The sequence below is a fragment of the Camponotus vicinus genome, unplaced genomic scaffold (assembly GCF_025532165.1).
Source record: "Camponotus vicinus isolate PSW18456_S1 unplaced genomic scaffold, iyCamVici1.0 SCAF_1, whole genome shotgun sequence".
Lineage (NCBI taxonomy): Eukaryota > Metazoa > Arthropoda > Insecta > Hymenoptera > Formicidae > Camponotus > Camponotus vicinus.
This window is the reverse complement of record NW_028141945.1, coordinates 29,635,633-29,656,652: the sequence shown is the minus strand read 5'-3', so window position 1 is coordinate 29,656,652 and position 21,020 is coordinate 29,635,633. Positions and strand designations below refer to the sequence as shown.

Here is a 21,020-nt window from a genome sequence, read left to right as displayed (position 1 = left end):
ATATTATTCAAATAATTAAATTCCTTTTAAACAGAATATCTTATTCATGGCTTTTAATTTCATTCCAATAAATTTTATTTTTATAGTTTCTTTACATAATAATTAAGACATTAGAAACGGTCACGTAATTATCTCCTTTTTATCCTCGTTATTTAGTTGAATGCATGATTAATGTAATTTTATTATATAAATATTTCAACGTCTTCTTCCCGGAAGATGTCGCAAATTGCTGATTTATCCGAACCAGTTTTTGCGTCGGTTAATTACGATCCATTTAACGGTATTAAAATACACGTGTTATCAGCGAGCGCGATATTAAGGGAAGAGAACTAGCTGGAGAAAGAAAGCGTCGCGCAAAAAGTCTCGTAGGGCATTTGCAACACGATTGCGCATCCAATTACGCAAAGTGTCGCCGGTATTTTCCGCTAGATCATTGCAATCCGCGTCACCCGTTACTGTTATCGTATCGCGGAAACTATTTCTGATTGATGAACATCTGGAAAGCTCGGGATTCGCTCGCTTATATTCAATCCGTTGATAGACGTTGATTAGTCGGTGACGTGGATACCATTGAAGTATGCAGTTTCTATACCATATTCTCTGTTCATATGTGTGTGTGTCCTGCACATCAGATTCCCTCTTTCTTCTCGTATTCTCTCCGGGAAAGCTGATCTTTCTCGCTCCTGCTCGACATTTCGAGAGCACGATTGTTTCGCCACGTCGATAAATTATCCGAGGTTAACAGGTGAGTACGGACAGCACAGACGGCGATAATAGCGACAACGATAAACGCGTCAATAATACGCCGACCTATCCCGGGAACACGGACGATATCGATGATGGATCATGTGTAATCATCATGACGAATCGTATGTTACCTAACATTCGATTGCAAATTCGGGATACGAGGCGCATATCCCGTCCACGAATTGCCTTCCTGAATTAATTGGGATGCGTTTCAGGTAAAAGAGTTTTGTTTATTTTACAACACTTGTTTCTCTCTGAAAAGTACCGATGAAGGAAATTATATTTTGTTATATAATTAGAATTGGAATATTTATATCCTTTTATAAAGCTTAAATTTTTGTACAACAAATTAATGATAGATAATTAATTAAAAATATATAAATGCTGTAAATAATCTTGAAATTGATCGGAAAAGATTAATAACATATAATCTCTTTCTCGCCAGAATTCTTAAATGATTTATTCCCACTATTTATTCGTAACACACAAGAACAAAATAATTTTCACACATATCTTCTGACAAGAAAATAGATAAATTGCAATAAACTCAAAATGATCATCGTTCGAGCAAAAAATCCTGCGATAGAGAGTTGCGAGTAAAGAGGAATACCGCGAGATATTTGCGTAATGAAATTAAGGTATAATTACTATTGACAGTTCTTGTCAATGGCAGTTGACAGGTGTGGGTGTGTACCAATCGCGTTGTGTCAGTCCTGTATCTAGGCTCGAATAGAGGGTGCGCTGTCCAAATGTATCGAGTCATCATCGACGGCGGCGGTAGGAAACGGAGGAAAAAAAAAGAGAAGAGTGACTGCGCGGCCTCGCGTAGTGCCTACATTATATATATATATATATATATATATATATATATATATATATATATATATATATATATGTATATATATATATATATATATATATATATATGTATATATATATAATGATGTGGCAATATTTTATTAAACACACCGACACACACACCGGTGCTCGAAAGCCCCGACGGCTACAGCGGTTTGCATTCATCTCGCCCGATTTCTCAATACTCCTTGAGATCACTTATTTTCTTCCGATCTTTATTCGTTTATTTCAATTTTATATACTTATTTAGGATGTATACGGCATTAGATGTAAGCAATAATCTGATATTAATGCTTTGTTATATTTTCGAAACTATAATTATGAGCAATATTTTAAATAATAAGGATAAAGGACTTAGAAGTGATGTTAAAATTATATTATAATGAGAAATCTAAAGAAAATATATGTATATATGGCACAAGAATGATTTATAAAAAAAGCCAAAACTCTATATTTTTTTCTATTTAATATATATATAATGATTCTGTAATTATTTATAAATTAATTAAAAAATGATTCATAATAAGTCGCAAAATTTTTAAATAAATATAATTTCTACAAAAATCTTAAAAATCTCAACATATTTTAACTGTAAATAAAAATTGCAAATATTTATCTGCATAAATACCAATATCCAAGTATTTGTTCGTCACAATAATTATTTCTCGACTTTTTTTCCTTTCATTACAATCAAGGAGATTGAACACGCGGAAAAAAAATCAACGAACAGATGATCGGATCGCGCGGAGATTGCCACGAGATCTACGTAGGCCCGATGTCGGGACCGTTTCTCGTTGAGTTTACATTCTTAATTAGATCGTTAAATACCGGTGGCATCTCTGCGCGCGCGCGCAGAAATGCGACGGCAGCAACATGCGCGATGGTTGCTGGTTGTTGGGCAAGGCAGAGGGAATTGCATTGCATGCCACATAATCGTGGGAGTGTTTCCCATCAAGATACACGTAGGTAGGTATACCGCGCACACTCACGGGGCCCCAGTAATACCCTCTCGCGCATAAATATATCCGCGCATTTACATGCCCGACTCTACGGGGTGGCTCGCGACGCGCGACCAGATAACGCGGGCCGATCTTATCCCGGCAGCGGAGCTTGAATTTCGAAACAAATCGAGCCACCCCTAATCTGAAACTGTAACGACGATTCTTGCACGTGTCTCTTTCCCCCAAGAAACGTCGAAGAACTAATAACACTTGCGTCTTTCGATTGTTATACAGAGTATATGTAGAATAATTTTGTGTTTATGAAATATTTATTAACTATGAAAGAAATTAGGATAGAGAATGTCTGCTCCAATCTTGCAAACAATTCTTTGAAAATTGTCTGATTTTCTAGATATTTTTATCCAAAATCCCAGGTAAAAAGAATATTTTAAAGATGTTTTTATGCAACTTTCAAGAATAAATGTGTTGCATTTCATGCAAAAAATATGCATATTCAATATTTTGTTAAGAGACACTGGATATTTAAACTAAAACATATATTTATAATATTTTAAATACCATATAATTCACTTTGCTCGCCAGCTATTTACAATACGAGAAGAATTGGCAAAAAAAAATATTTTTAATGCAATAAAAATTCCTTGATTTGATTTCTTTTCAAGCACAACAAAATCCTGGAGAATTTTAAGTTTTCCATATTTTTCCAAGGAGTAGATATATTGCTTTAGGAGTAGATATATTGCACTCTACATATATTGCTTTACAATAGAAAACACGAAAGATAATAAATCTCAAATCAGAACCTGCTTTTCTTCACGTCAGATTTCGCAACGCGATGCGAATCGCCGTTTTCGAAATTGATCGCGAGATTCTTAGGAAATGTTACTGATTGCAGGATAAATGGCAGCGTCGGTTGTTGTTGCAATTAAGGGTCTAGCCGAGAAAGAGAGAAAGAGAGAGAAAGAGCAAACTATCGTAGCGCGGGCGCGTTTTTTTTCCCGTATAATTACGGTCGACGTCGGGACATAATGATCCTGGGCGACGATTATTCAAGCGGCGGCGCGCCCGATCGTTTCGGACCACCGGGTATGCACATCTCGTGCATGCACAACACCGGAGAAAGCTGAGAGGCGGCCGATCTTAGCGAGCTAAACGTACTTTATGTATCGTGCCCTCGTTCCGCCGTTTTATCCGAACAATTAGACACGTGATCCGACGGCTACGGGGTGTACGAAAAAAAGCCGCAACCCTCCATCTCGCGAGCGGTGCGAGGAATTTCCGTTGTGAGAGAAAGAGAGAAAGGGAGCGGAAAGAAATTTATCCGCGCTCGTCGGCGGACACGCTAATTTCACGTCAATTACGAGCGATACATAAGTACTATAATCGCAGGGAGTCTTCCCAACTCATGTTAATGTTAAATATATATAGTAAATGTATATTTAGAAAATGTGACACAGGAGACAAAATGCGAAAAAAATACAATTTATTTCAATCTCAACTACTGAAGTTAAATTTGACTAATTTTTGCAACAAAATTGATTTTATTATGATTAATAGACACATTGCTTCATATTTATATATTATCCTTTTAATAAAAATAATGAATAATCCTAAAAGACAGTAAAGGAGAGAGAGAGAGAAGTAACGAATAATCATGAACCATATGTAAAAGTAATAAATGAATAAATAAGAATATATTAATAAAAAACGGAATCACATATTATATATTATGGAATCACATATTTCATATTATTTTCGAAAATTGATGCGGTTCTCATATAATTCTAATCTATCCAATATAATTTTTTACATAACAGAAAACAATTTACATTTAAATTATTAAAGTTTGACAATCCAAACGGTCCGATATAAATTATTGCGACATATAATTGATAATCGCAATTTACATCTCAAATCGGTTGACATCGCAAAATCCTAGATATTTCCCACGATCTCATTAACTATCGTGCGTTAATTATCAAACGCTCGTATATTTATGTGGAACATACGAAGCAAAAGTTTAAGTGACGACCGTTCGTTATCTCGATTTTATACGATCTTAAGGCGGCATAACCGGCCTCGACGCAATTAATAATGCATTTCGCATTCGTTACTTCTGTGTTTCGCTATGTAGTGACACACCTCGATTAGCGTAATAACGCGGCTCTGTGCGGTACGTGCGAACATTCATTCCACTTTTCATTTCAAACGAATTCATTCGCGACCGCGGAGTACGAACCGTTTCCTTGCTTTTACCTTTCATTATGTTAAATTGGGCGGAATGATGTGTCCTGGTCCATTTACTTTTTAACCTTCACAATAACGATCCCTTAACCCCGTAATAAGTAATAAGCTTATCTTTTGCGTCGGCATTTTATCTCCGTGGTGATATATTACAGGTTAAATGTTACCGGTAATTTATTGACTAGTATTTATTTTCAACTTGTATGCATGAGTGTTTGTTATCAGTAAATTAATTAAAGAAATTATCTTTATATTGAAAAAATGTAAGAATAGAGAACAATTTTTTTCTTCTCTTTAAATAACAAATGCTTAAAAAAATAAAGTTTTTTAATGAATTTCGAGGATTGCAAATTATCAAAATATTAGTTTTTATTTTATTTCTAGTCTTTAATATAATTTGTATTTCAAAATTAATAAGTAAAAGATCCAGTTTAAAGTTTCATGTTCACATTTTTTAAATTACACTTTTCTCTTATAATTCATTAAAAATATATTGTTTAATTTATTATTTATTTATATAAGCAATATTATCTTCATCCCATACACAATTGTGTTCCTAAAAATATAATTACACTCGAAAAAGATCGCATATAAGCTAAGAGTTAAACGTTAAATTTTACGAAGAGACTGGAGAGAGGACGGACGATACTTATAGCAAGGATCGAAAGAGCGAGGAAGAAAAGAACCAGTCGTCCGGCGATCGCGTTCAAGCGCAAGAAGGATTAAAAAAAAATCGAGCGGGGCAAAAAAGAGGAGAGGCGGAGGTGGTTCCTCGAGAATGGGACATTAGCATAAGCTAAACCGAGCTAAGCGCGCCCATATAGCACGGAAATAAATAGCCCCCCCGTCTCGTATCTACGACGAGATGTTTTAGCATGGACCATCTTCGCTGCCGCCGCCGTCGCCGACGTTCTCCTCGTCGTTTCTGCTCGTCGACCTCCCCTAAACTAAAATCTCACCGCCCGTACGCGAGTCGTGTGCGTACGAATATGCGTGCACGTAGCATCAAGAGGACACATCGAGAGGAAAGGATCGCCCGACCGAAATCTCCCCCAATTGTGCATGTGTGTGTATGTATGCGATAATAGTGGTTCCTCCTGGAGAAAGGAGCAGATGGGCCGGGAGATAACTCGCGCGAGCGCTCGTTCGGACAGGATGCGGTTGTCATCGGATGTTGCGAAAGAGAAAGAGACAGAGACAGAGAGACAGAGAGAGATAGAGATAGAGAGAGCGAGAGTGAGATGGATGAAACGGGAAGAGATAGATACAGGGACTAGAGATTGGCTTCGGAGAGCGAGAACACGTTACGATGAGAGACGGACGGGGAGGAGGAAGCAGGAGAAACGCATTGTCTCAATGTGCGCTCGATGACGATCACGGCATAACGCACGTCCGCGGCGCTACACATTGTTACGTCAGTGAATTGTCGTCATGCCGTCGTCGGGTCTCTCTCCTGGTCCTGGACGAGGATCCAGCGTTGCTGGATGACAGTCGCGGGCGATAATATCTACGCCATGTCGATTAGACCAAGCCTACGGTCAGCGAGCAACGAACACCGTCGAGAGAGCGGGTTCTCTAGATAGAGAAAGAGAGAATGAAAGGAGGAGGAAAAGGGAGAGACCCGCTCCGTTTAGGCTCGGAGAGTTCTTCCGGTGCTCTCCCGCCACCCGGTACATGGTATAGGAACTGTGAAGCTTCGCGAGCGCGGGAAGAGAGAGGGAGAGAAAGAGAGAGAGCATTGTCCCTCTCGTGCACTGCCAGGCTTCTCTCTAGGCCCGTCAAGGATCGCGGCTACGTGACAACGAGCGTCTTCGAGATAGCATCGTCATGACGATTATAGGCGAGACAGGCGGGCAGGCGCGGGTAATGCAGACGATGACCGAAGTATCGTGTATGAGAGTACGTTATAGGAGACCCTCGTGCTAGACGCAAAGTCAAATGATTTTCTAGTTCTTTGAGCGCAAGTGCTCTTCGTTTTTCAATGGGAGTTCACGAATCTCGATGAATGTCGTTGCGATGCATGGATAATAGATAGATAAATATTTAATATTTAATATTTCAATATTTAATAGATAATATTTATGCGATATCTCTTGTGCATTTATTAAAAATATAAAAAACGTACCTCTCGAAAAAGTTTTCGATAGGTAAAAGTGTGACTTTTAATAAATAATGAGTTAAAAAAATCTTACGAGAGTTTTAAGTAGAACTGTATCTGTACTTAAAAATCACTTTAAATTTTATATATATATTTTATACAAAAATAATTATATATATATGTATCGGAAAGTTGATTAAAATTGAATAAAAAATATCTCTAAATTAATTAAAAATGTTATAATCAACCTAAAATCAAATCAACCTAATTTATATATATTTTATGCAAAAATAATTATATATATATGTATCGGAAAGTTGATTAGAATTGAATAAAAAATATCTCTAAATTAATTAAAAATGTTATAATCAACCTAAAATCAAATCAACCTAATTTAGCCTTAAAAAGCGATCAAACATTAATTCCAGACTCACCGGTGGTGAAGAGGACGATGGCCTTGAGACAGCTGTACTCCGCGGAGTCGACGTGAAGGGCCTTGAGCTTCTCCACTTGCTCCTGAAAGATCCTGATGTGGTCCATGAAGGCGACCACGCGATCCGCTGCCATCGGCGAGGCGTGAAGTCCCGCCGCCGCCAGGAGCGGCGCCACGTGGAGAGGCATCGAGCACTGGCTCGCGTTCAGGACGAACAGCTCGCTCCATACTAGCCTGAGCAGCGCCACTTGATCCGTCACCTGGAGGTCCGGGAAGAACGGGATGTTCCGGGCCCACTCGACCGCCGAGAAGAGCAGCCGCGCCGCAAGCTCGCAGATATTGTCGATGCCCATGATGTTGTTGGGCTGCATACACTGGCCGTATCTCGAGGTAGGGTACGGCTCCGCCCTCAGCAGCAGACTTATGTACGACGAGAGGTAATTGTGTCCGTTTAGGCCGGCGCACGCGACCGCGTCCCCGTTCGTCAGGGCGAACTGACCCGGCAGACCCGGCAGCGAGGGTTGCGATGGAGGTACTCGCCCCCTTTGCACGGCTGAAACAAGAATGAAGCTCGATAATGTGAAGACTCGCGTCTCTACCTAAGATTCTGATCTCGTTCTTTCACGTTACACGGTATAGTATCTGCCATCGCCGTTCATTCGCATACGAAGACGGTGAAAAGTGGCGGAATCGATCGAGCTTACGAAATTTTGTTCGAGGATCTTGAAGCAGTGCGAATGAAAAAAAAGTAATAATCAAAAATAGTGATAGAAAAATGTAACATGTGTTTTTATTTAATATGCAACCGCATATTTTTTTAATTTCCTTTCTTTAAAATATGCGAAATGTATATTTTTTAATGCGATTCTCTCTTGAAGCTTCGACGCGCTCTTTAAATCGCCCCAAAATCTTCTTCAATCATTCGTCCTTGAAACCTTTTCGAGAAACTAGGAATGAGACTTATCTATGCAGTCACACGTCAACGAATTCGCGGCTTCAATAGAAAAGAGAAACGGGCTCTTTCACTTTTGCAACGATTCTTGATTGAAATATTAACGTATCCAAATCACGCTTAGCTTATCTTTAATCAGAAATACATACTTATTCGTCGATTATTACATAAATGTTTCCTGCGATAACGTCGCGAGGATCAGACGAGAGCATTTAACGAATAAGCTGGACTTGGAGCAACATTTGGCAGCGATCGTATATCGAATATCCCCCAAGTAAACATTACAGCGTCAAGGATACTCTCATTTGTAGCCAGCCGGAGAGGATCCGCACGATCCGTCAAAAATCTGACGGGCGGATTGCGCCACGCTTGCCTATACATTGACAGCGCGAATTTCTACGGTCGCCCGAGGCGATCATTCTCATCGAATACAGACGTGACGTAACGAGTGGATCCTCGCTGACCATCGGCTAACGGTCCGTTTCGAGTGAGAGAGATCGTTTCGTGCCTTCGTGTGCGTCGGAGATACATATATAATGTACTCATTTATTTCGCTAGCTCCTTCCAAGAAGTCACCGACGCGAAGGTGCACGACACCTGTACCGGAACCCGGACGAATCGCGGCAATACCCTCGAGTGTCTGCAAATATTGTGCAAAGGCAAATATTGTATACGCACGGCCGTAACGTGGCACGTTCAAGTACACGCAAATACGATCGCCTAAGAGAGACGGCGATGCCGCCGGTGTCGGCGATTTCGATCGGATCTAAACGAATTTCGCCGGCATTACCGCTTCATTGATCAGCCGTTATTATCATCATCATCATTATCTTCATCATTATTATCGTCATCATCATCATCATATCATTGAGGTTAATGTCCACTGCAATTGTAAAATAATGTACTACTTTGATAGATTTATCTACACACTCTTTTTGCTCGAACACACGTAAGCTATTAAAAGAATTTATACACTGAGAAAAATCGTTTGATTGTACCAACAAGACGTTATATGATTGAAGGCATTTTGGTTAAATCAAACAGAATTTCTAGTTATCATGATAAGACTCAATTTTTTATAACTAGAACGTTTAATAGACTTTATTATAAGCATTTGGTTAGTATTTTCTAGTTGAATTTATAAAATTTTTTGTTACATTAACTTCTTTGCTTGCCGCTGGGCGGCGAGCAACTCTTAATTCAACTCGTATTCAATATTTGCCATGAAATGTATATAAAGAACTAGTATTAACATTAAATCCAAGGTATATTTTTTTTCTCTTACGAGCAGTAGTGCCAGAAAGAGGGCGCTAGCTCTCTGATTATGTGTGTTTGAGCTGCATCCTCTTCTTGCATCACTGTTTTATCAGTTTAATTTCTAATAAACTGAATTTAAAATAACTTATTCAACAATCTGGATTGAATTTATCCAATAATCTTGTTGGAATTCAGAATATTAAACAGACTTTTGAAATTAGATGGAAAAAATTTTAGACGACTTGGTGCTGGTGAGTTTAGTATTATTAACCAGAAAATTTGGTAAATTTAACAGGAAGAAATTAATCAGATTCATCTGGTAATTCCTACAAGAATTCTGGTTCGTCCATTTTCCAACAGACATACTGGTTGAATCTACCAGAATTCTAATTAATGCAACCAGATTTTTTTTCTCAGTGTATAATTTGCGTTCTCTCTCTCTCTGTTACAATGCGCATTGTATTCTTCTCCCAAGACACAAGTATCCAAGAGAGTAAAATCTAGAGAGCGATCATTTTAATATTATAATTAAAAGTTACTTGAAATTTTATAGCAATGTTCTCACATGAGAAATGTAATTGCGACGTATATTATAAAAATTTATTCAATGTATATAATTATTATAAAATTTATTCTTCTCTCACATGTAAGACACACATTTAAAAAATTCAATTGTTCTTTTGTATCTCTTTTAACTAGAGTCTTCTCTTTTTAATCGATAAAAAAGCACATTTCTCAATTGCAGGATAAATATGTCGTCCTGAAAAATCGACTTGGTTACCGACTTCCTCGTTCGGCTCTTCGATCGCGGGCGAGAGGATCGTATCTTTCGTGCCCGATCATGCGAGATGTCCTGCAAACCGTTATGTACTTATAAACGCGCCTCTGCCGCATTCTCCGGGCGTGATTACCGCGATTATTACCGGGCCGCGTATTTTTTCCGCGCTTACATACACATATATACAAGGGAGGAGACAGAGGAGGGAGAGGAGGCGGACGGCGACGCGATTACTCCGTTGAGTAACGACCGCTCTTGCGCGATTGTCCACCGCGCGATTGCGCTCGTCTGTCCGCGTAACGCAATTACTTGGCGTTACACGAGTGTGCTTTCACTCGCGATAATTGGCAAATGACGGGGCAACGCGTGCGCGTGACAATGCTGAAAACTTGGAACGAGCTGCCGACGAGCCTTCAACTTCTCGACGATTCAAGTAGGTGGGTGAATTATTTAAATGCGTGCTCGCCATACGAGCCTTCGGGCCTTTCAAGGTTGCGTTTTTCGCGACGTAATTTAGAATAATAACTTTGCGCTCCCCTTCCTAGAAATATTAAATTGCGTACGGCAATAATTATTCCTGCATACCTTGAAAACTTGACATAAGAGAATAAGAATGTTATACATTTCTTTTGGGAAATTGTGTATCTCTTTCAGAAAAACATTTATGAAATGCAAGATATAAATATATTTTTGCTAGGTAAATTTCAGAAAAAATTTTTTTATTTATGCCAAGTTTTTAAGACTAAACTTTAAACTATTAAGGGAATCCTAAACTGAACGGCGAACTCTTACACGATTACAGCGCCCTCATCTAATCCTCATCCCGTATCACTCTCTATCACGTTATTTATAAAGAAGATGCACTGCTTTTTCCACTCTATTTTATCGATATTTCAGGTACGTACGGACTGAAATTTTCGGAAGAATATCATTTATTAATTAGGCAATTAAATTCAGTTTTTATAGTTCGACAATGTTCTACAGTACATAATCGTGAAAGCTACTGTTTTATGCATAAAAGCTATAAAACTTTTATAAGAAGCTAATATTTATACAAGTTGACAGCTCTGACGCTGTTGATTTAAGAAGTCGATAAATAAAAATGTAATTTTATACTTATTTTCTTTCTCAATATAAAATCTCATACTGTATAGAGTTTTCACGTGTCCGTTTGCGTGTATACTTAAATTCTGGAGAAGGATTTTTAATTCTATACAGGCAATAAAAAATGGCACACTTCCGAAAATTATGGCGTTTTTGTCGATAAAACAGACTTAAGATTAATATCAATGGTAGAATGATCGCGACCGTCTTGAAGGAACGGCGCAGCTTCGACGACATTCTGGAGGGCTCTCAATGGTCGGAACGCGGAACCGAGAGAGAGAAAGAGACAACATTGAGAGCACACTTAATCCTCAAAAGGAAACACCGTCTAAGACGTACCTCGGCAAATTGCGACTCGTAACAACGCGTGGGCGTATGTACGGTGCACCGATGCAGCGCTCGTGTTCTCGGGAGAAATAGCGGCTTGTGAGCGAAATGGCGGGAGCGAGAAGGAGAATCGCTCGTTCTAGCTTGCGAGAGCATAGTGCTGGTGCGGGACCAGAAGAGAAGGTGGCACGCTAAAAACGAAACGGAGGACTGACGAGGAGCTGCGGCGGCAGGAGAAGAAGACGACGCAGAAGAAGAAGAGAAGAAGAAGAAGAAGAAGATGGAGAGCGAGGAAGGAAGTCTTTCACGTACGAGACTCTCCCGCTCGAGAGAGTCGAGACTCGAAGAAACGGCGTCCCGCTGAGAAGCGCCTGGATTCCAGCCTCCGCCCCGCGGCTAACGAAGGAACGGGCTCTCCTCTTTCCTTCCTTCTCCATTCCTTCGCTTCTCTTTCTATTCGTCTCTCCATAAGTCCCCTCTCGTTCTCCTATTCTCTGCTTTCCTCGAGAGAGGGTCGGTCCCCCAGAGCGCGTGGGGGACCGACCAAAGTCCCATTTAACGCCCCGACGTCGCACTTCCGCGATATCGATGCATCGATAATAAGGCCGAGAAAAAGAGAGAGTCGTGACAATGACGCGAAGTTGACACGCGAAACCCAAGATAAACATGTTCCGAACATGCGGGTGAACTTGTCCAGATCGGCCGATATCGCCGAGAGTGATTCATCGGCAGAGACTCGTGGCCTTTTTCTCCTCATTTCTTATGCCGACATCTCGGTCCGTCTTTTCTCCAAAACATCTTCGTAATCGCATACGCATTCGCAGGATCGTGGCTGATCGTATGCGCGGATAAGATAGTGAAGATAATCGGTATAAAAAAGAAACGGAATTAGAAAAATATAAGATCAACCTAATTGCACGATAAAATATGTTTCCATTTATTTGTTTAATCTTAGAACAAATAGGTGAGTTTTTATCTTTACGAGAGAGATTCTCAATCGAAATCTTTGATCTTATTTCCATTTCATAAGCTCTTACACAATATCTTAATAATTTTATCCGATCAACACATTCACGATGACGTTAATCTCCCAAGTAACCCCGAATCGGAGCATCTCGCAAGACGACGTACGTATTTCGCAAAGAGAAAACCGGACAGATGGGAATAGTTGCATATCGACCTGGCTGAGTTCGCAAGCAAAATCGGCGCGTCCGTGGTCCATGGCGAGAGACGATCCGCGCGAGAGGCGAACGTCTCGAGAACGGATCTCGACGGCCGGCGGAGAGGATGCGAATTAGCATGATGCGGTTCCCCGATAGCGCCGAGTGCGCGCGCGGCGTAAACGTGCAGTATACGTTACGGTGTATGCAGATTCGGTATACCGTTACCAACCACCATCGTAGTCATCTACCCGATTCGCTCGCTCGCTCGCCTCGGCTCGTACCTTACCTACCCACCAGGCCGCGTGACGTCGTAGTCGCAATCAGGCGATACCGTCTCCAACGTGCCGGATTAACCGCATCTCTCGGCCCGTGGTTTCTCCTCGTTAAAAGACTCACCGCTCGGGCTGATGCGCCGCTTTGCGATCAAATCCCGATACAAGTCGCTACTGTACTTTATTTGGTACCGTGTTAGCGACGTACGTCGATATCGTTAATTATCGCAAGATATAAATCGGATTAATCAATCAGAAGACTTCCAAATGTAACGTTCTATTTCTAAAGCTTCTCTACGAGAGCACAATTAATAATCATCATTTTTTAATGAGAGGTTTAATATCTCGATATAAAAAAATAAAACTAGAAAAAAACATCAAATTATTAATTTCATTTTTTCCTTTTTCTCTTTTAGGATTAAATTAATGTTACATTCGAAAATGTAAATATTATAATAAATTTTTTTCCAATAAATCAAAGACTATTAAATCAAAAAGAGACGCTGCTAACGGTGAGACGCTAGATTTTTCACGCGTAAGGATTAAGTAAAGTCATCGTTGATTTCAATGTTGGAGGTCGTTCGAATCAAGTGTTGGAAAGCGGTACCGTAAAGTACGTACATTGAAGCCACAATGAGAGATCTGTCTTCCACGGGGTCTTACGTTACTTTCCTTTGGCGAACGATAGTGCTACACGTCAGAGGGACGCGGCTTCATTAGCGCGATTACCGATCGTCGCGCGAGGCCTCGATACCTCGATAAAGCGGAAGAATCGCGAGGATTATTGAAGAGAGGACAGAAGAGGAGACCCTGACGTGCGTTGTGCGCGCATACCGGAGAGATCTTGCCAGGGATCCTGAGCGATCTCTACGGCGGCGAACGCGTGGCGTATTCTCGAAGAAGTCCGCGAGACGTGGATTGATGATCCTGGCGCGCGGTTCGAAAAATTGGGGGAGAGAGAGGGGGGGAAGAGGGAAGGCCGAGTGGAAGGTATCCGTCCAGGGAGAGAGAGGAAAAAAAAAAGCATCGAGGTCGAACCTATACCTTTCTTCTTTTCGCACACACACACGGACACCTCGGCGCGCGTATGCTTGTGCCGTTGCGTGTAGGTGGCTGCGTCTGTCTGGACGCACGCGTGTGCGTATGTGTGTGTCCACACGTGAGGGCGAGACGCGTACATCTCGACGTAACGTACAATGTGAAAACGCGCCGTGGTATCGCTCGAAATAATTATAAACATCGGGGAGTGACGATCAATCTTCCGCTCTCCTTCTCTCGATAATAATAAACGAATTACCGGGGAGAGAGGGGGGGGACGAAGAGGCCGTAGCTCGGAAGGGAAAGACGGCACGGGGGAAAAGAAGGTACCCTCCTCCCTCTCCGCCACCTTCCTCCGGATGAGACGGGGAACGAGCACCCGCGGAGCGCGTGATTTAAAATGTTAATTCCTTTCGTTCACGGCGACAGCCGCGTTGATTAAGACGGACCGGACGCGACGCGGTAGAGGAATTTCATTAGCGCTCGTGATGTACTATGACTTAGAAATTTAACACGATCCACACCGGGAGAGCACGCGGACGGAGACAGAGAGCGCGTGCGTGCCTATCCATCGTGCATTGCGGAAGATTTGCTAGGCATTCAGATGGATGTGCCGTGAAAGCGTTTCTCTCCGCGTCGAGCAGATTTTAGAAGCGTCAGGCGAACTACATATTTCTTTTCTCTTCTGATCGAAATAAATATAATACATTGAGAAAAATCGTTTGATTGTACCAACAAGACGTTATATGATTGAAGGCATTTTGGTTAAATCAAACAGAATTTCTAGTTATCATGATAAGACTCGATTTTTTATAACTAGAACGTTTAATAGACTTTATTATAAGCATTTGGTTAGTATTTTCTAGTTGAATCTATAAAATTTTTTGTTGCATTAACTTCTTTGCTTGCCGCTGGGCGGCGAGCAACTCTTAACTTAACTCGTATTCAATATTTGTCATGAAATGTATATAAAGAACTAGTATTAACGTTAAATCCAAAGTATATTTTTTTTCTCTTACGAGCAGTAGTGCCAGAAAGAGGACGCTGACTCTCTGATTGTGTGTGTTTGAGCTGCATCCTCTTCTTGCATCACTGTTTATCAGTTTAATTTCTAACAAACTGAATTTAAAATAATTTATTCAATAATTTGGATTGAATTTATCCAATAATCTTGTTGGAATTCAGAATATTAAACAGACTTTTGAAGTTAGATGGAAAAAATTTTAGACGACTTGGTGCTGATGAGTTTAGTGTTATTAACGAGAAAATTTGGTAAATTTAACAGGAAGAAATTAATCATATTCATCTAGTAATTCCTACAAGAATTCTGATTCGTCCATTTTCCAACAGACATACTAGTTGAATCTACCAGAATTCTAATTAATGCAACCAGATTTTTTTTTCAGTGCACTGTTTATCAGTTTAATTTCTAACAAACTGAATTTAAAATAATTTATTCAATAATCTGGATTGAATTTATCCATTAATCTTGTTGGAATTCAGAATATTAAACAGACTTTTGAAGTTAGATGGAAAAAATTTTAGACGATTTGGTGCTGATGAGTTTAGTGTTATTAACGAGAAAATTTGGTAAATTTAACAGGAAGAAATTAATCATATTCATCTAATAATTCCTACAAGAATTCTGATTCGTCCATTTTCCAACAGACATACTAGTTGAATCTACCAGAATTCTAATTAATGCAACCAGATTTTTTTTTCAGTGCACTGTTTATCAGTTTAATTTCTAACAAACTGAATTTAAAATAATTTATTCAATAATCTGGATTGAATTTATCCATTAATCTTGTTGGAATTCAGAATATTAAACAGACTTTTGAAGTTAGATGGAAAAAATTTTAGACGACTTGGTGCTGATGAGTTTAGTGTTATTAACGAGAAAATTTGGTAAATTTAACAGGAAGAAATTAATCATATTCATCTAGTAATTCCTACAAGAATTCTGATTCGTCCATTTTCCAACAGACATACTAGTTGAATCTACCAGAATTCTAATTAATGCAACCAGATTTTTTTTTCAGTGCACTGTTTATCAGTTTAATTTCTAACAAACTGAATTTAAAATAATTTATTCAATAATCTGGATTGAATTTATCCATTAATCTTGTTGGAATTCAGAATATTAAACAGACTTTTGAAGTTAGATGGAAAAAATTTTAGACGATTTGGTGCTGATGAGTTTAGTGTTATTAACGAGAAAATTTGGTAAATTTAACAGGAAGAAATTAATCATATTCATCTAATAATTCCTACAAGAATTCTGATTCGTCCATTTTCCAACAGACATACTAGTTGAATCTACCAGAATTCTAATTAATGCAACCAGATTTTTTTTTCAGTGCACTGTTTATCAGTTTAATTTCTAACAAACTGAATTTAAAATAATTTATTCAATAATCTGGATTGAATTTATCCATTAATCTTGTTGGAATTCAGAATATTAAACAGACTTTTGAAGTTAGATGGAAAAAATTTTAGACGACTTGGTGCTGATGAGTTTAGTGTTATTAACGAGAAAATTTGGTAAATTTAACAGGAAGAAATTAATCATATTCATCTAGTAATTCCTACAAGAATTCTGATTCGTCCATTTTCCAACAGACATACTAGTTGAATCTACCAGAATTCTAATTAATGCAACCAGATTTTTTTTTCAGTGCACTGTTTATCAGTTTAATTTCTAACAAACTGAATTTAAAATAATTTATTCAATAATCTGGATTGAATTTATCCATTAATCTTGTTGGAATTCAGAATATTAAACAGACTTTTGAAGTTAGATGGAAAAAATTTTAGACGATTTGGTGCTGATGAGTTTAGTGTTATTAACGAGAAAATTTGGTAAATTTAACAGGAAGAAATTAATCATATTCATCTAATAATTCCTACAAGAATTCTGATTCGTCCATTTTCCAACAGACATACTAGTTGAATCTACCAGAATTCTAATTAATGCAACCAGATTTTTTTTTCAGTGCACTGTTTATCAGTTTAATTTCTAACAAACTGAATTTAAAATAATTTATTCAATAATCTGGATTGAATTTATCCATTAATCTTGTTGGAATTCAGAATATTAAACAGACTTTTGAAGTTAGATGGAAAAAATTTTAGACGACTTGGTGCTGATGAGTTTAGTGTTATTAACGAGAAAATTTGGTAAATTTAACAGGAAGAAATTAATCATATTCATCTAGTAATTCCTACAAGAATTCTGATTCGTCCATTTTCCAACAGACATACTAGTTGAATCTATCAGAATTCTAATTAATGTAACCAGATTTTTTCTCGGTGTAGTTTTTAAATCAAATGCAAATTAAGATTTATCCAGACAAATTTGCATAATCACTGAAAGTATGATACATGTTCAAAAAGAGAGAGAGAGAGAGAGAGAGAGGAAGAGAGATCGATTAATCAGATGTATGATATGTGGAACCTTGCATATTTCTCTTGTTTATTATCAATTTTGATTTCGCGTGGAAAATTCTACGCATTTCATTATTTCTGGAGGCGCTGTTTTGCGGTCGCGCGTCCGACTTTACGATTGCCGTTCAATGAACAGTTATCGAGGATTTGCATATAATTCCAAGAGGCGAACGATAGCGGAAAAATACGCAACGATATGTAGTCGCGCAAGGACACTCTGGCTTTGCCTCGTCGAGGTGGTGCGACTTTTCTGGAGAATTTCGACACGTGTCAATCAACCATTGCATGCATAAATATTCCAATCGCAAACGTAGCTTCCCGTATAATTCAGCCGCGAATGATATCGATCGTTTGCTTGCAAATGTAGTGACGTTTCCTGTATGCTGATTAATCTATCGCGAGGTGATCCGACATTGTTATCAAGAGCCATTAGCAACTACGTGCTCGTTAATTTTCCATGTAAGGTAACTTTGCGATGATGTATCATTTACACGTATTTTTTGCTCAAATTATCTCCGTGTAACTCTAAAATACACTGTGGTCTTTTGAACTTTAACTGATTTTACATGTGTCTATATTTATATAACGACTTTTCGATTATGATTGATTGAATGATCGAAAGTGGAAATTATACTCATCGACGAAAAAATCATAAGCTTAATAGTAACGTGTGTAAAGATATATATACATCGTCGGATCTTTAAAAACATGTAATAAAAAATAAAACAACGTTAACTTTGAATCTCCATGACGATTAATATAGCAGTTTTAGCGCAGATATGAAGTATTCTTACGCCAGAATATAATTTCATTCAACGGATAAGTTTAGCAGTATATGATAATTATAACGATAAGATAAATATAACGATACGAATCCATAATGTCGTTTGACATGATAAATTTATATACATTACATTTAGTTTCATACATTCTAAAAACTTAATGACCGACTCCTCAACACCTGACGATCGCATTTACATCTTATTTTCATTATTGAGGAATGCAGCGTGGAATTAATATTCTTACGGAAGAAGAAATATTGGATCATTAACATAAATTCTACGGCCACGCTCCTGACAATCTCGCGAGTTGACGTTTGCTCCTCGCGAGCAAAAACAAACGGCCGCGGTAACGAATGGCGACCGTCTTCGATTACGCTCATGAAAGTTTTCCAGCGTGTCATCGGTTTATATCGCCGGACGATATTTCTCACGTCGGTGCTGATATCTTAACGGGATGCACGCGGCGCCTCCTCTCTACAAGCGCGATACGTTTCCATGGACCTAAATACCTCGCAGGTGAAACTCGACGCTTCGTCATCGTGTTTATCGATCCGCGATGTATACCTCTATGTTTTACGAGGTTTTACGACGCTCTGGAAGCGACTTCGCCGATAGCGAGGAAGTCGCGCCGCGTCGCCGAGATTTCACCGGGAGAGGCGTTAATTGCCTGGCATAAAATACTGCAATTATTGTCACTGGCCTGCCATAAAGCAGGAATCTCGTGGGATTGCAAAAGGAAATGCAAGTATGAATACTTGCAAATATTTTGCCTACTTTCCTAGCACATTTCAAATACAATATTCAAAGTAAACTTGTATTTAACAGAGCAACGATATTGATAATGTAATTAAATATTAATTAATTACAATATATTTTTTATAATATTAATTTAATATAATGATCTCATTTTTAAATATTAACTGACTACAAATTACTTTCTATTTTTTGAATGATTGCTAAACTTGTCGCGATTCATCATAGACACCTAAAATAGTTTTATAATAAATATATATACTTCAAGGACCATCTTAGGATCACTCTATCAAATTGAAATGGAAATAAGACGAAATGGAAGCATTTTAAGTGTCGCTCTGTTAGAGACAAGTTTGCGACGAAGAGAGAGGGACATGACTTTTCGCAGGAAACAAGTTCGCACGAGCGGAAGAAAGAGCCGGCGAATCGTCCGCCTACGATCTCTCCTCAGCAACAACGGTGACGACCTACATGAGCCACCGCTGTACGAGGTCATTGGGTCATCGGTTAGGCGTCGTGCAAACGTTATCCTCGAGCTGTTTGCCTTCGCCCACCGTTTAACAAAATCCCTCGAGCGCGCCTGACCAACATGATCACGACTGCTGCACGTTCGATCACCCCGCGATGTGCCAGTTTCTCGTTTCTTCTATTAGTTTCTATTTCTTTTACTATCATCAACTGCGCTTCCTCGTGTGCTCCTCTTCAAATCAGCATCGAATTAACGAGGATGACGAGGAGCGCGACGCACGACGACCTGAATATCGCATCAATATCCGTGTCATCGATTCGAATGGCTTCCAAGAGGAGTGCCATAGATCTATTCGATTTAGAAAATATATTAGAGAGAGAAAGATAGAAAGAGAAAAGGAGGAATTAAATACTTATAAAATATTTATAAAATATTTATAAAATATTTATTAAACATTTATAAAATATTTATTAAATACTTATAATATTGTAAATTGAAAAATTAATGCGAGTGTAAGTGCGACTTGAAACTTTTACAGGTAGTTATAATCGTTAAATTAAAATTATGTTTAATTGATATAATAAATAAATACAAAAATAATAAATAAATAAATAAATGTTTAATTAATACAATAAAAATACACAGCACGCTTAAAGTTTCTATTATAATTTTTAATAAAAAATGTTTTTATTTGACGTCACCTCGATAAAATATTCCTCAAATCTAGATAGTTTTTTCCCGCACGCGAACATTCCACATACGTAAATGAATGGCAGGTTCTTCGTGGTTTATACTCACGTCCCTTCGAGCAAAAAGGTTAATTCCCGGTGTACACGGGCCCTCACGAAAAATATACATCCACCATAAGTGCCCTACGGCGAATCTATCACGGAAGGCTATAATAACAACAGAAGTGCTTCCTGGTCCCAATCCTCTCTGATGTCTCTTTCTCTCTTCAAAAGAAAGAATTGCGACTTGTAATATATAATATCTATTCTTGAATATACTCTATGCCCCTTGGTGCACGATTAAAAGATTTCTACTTCACAGAAAACTGGATCTAGTAGAATAAAACGTGCATAATTAATTGCGATATTGTGCTATCTCTTATACTATTTTATATCAGTTTATATATTAAAATGCAGATGTCATTCATTTCTATCTTGTTTTTATTCTGGTGTATAAAAAGCCGTCATATTTACATGGCCGCGGGTAAAAATACAACTGCGAAGAAAATATTGATAACATGTGACGTAGCAATTCGAGATTGTCCTTATTATTATCGATTCCAGCGAATTTCTCGAATTCACTTCATCGTCGAATGTTCAACGATGCG

General features: G+C 38.6%; 1 protein-coding gene across 7 annotated transcripts in view; it reads right to left on the bottom strand.

Annotated features, from left to right (window-relative positions):
• Svp (COUP transcription factor 2) overlaps nucleotides 1-21,020 on the bottom strand; it is a 315,105-nt gene that overhangs the window by 63,068 nt on the left and 231,017 nt on the right. For all 7 annotated transcript variants that reach the window (XM_083106213.1, XM_083106143.1, XM_083106065.1 and 4 more), the window contains one exon: nucleotides 7,344-7,895. In XM_083106213.1, coding sequence (XP_082962339.1) covers nucleotides 7,344-7,895 — 552 coding nt within the window. The remainder of the gene's footprint in view (nucleotides 1-7,343; nucleotides 7,896-21,020) is intronic.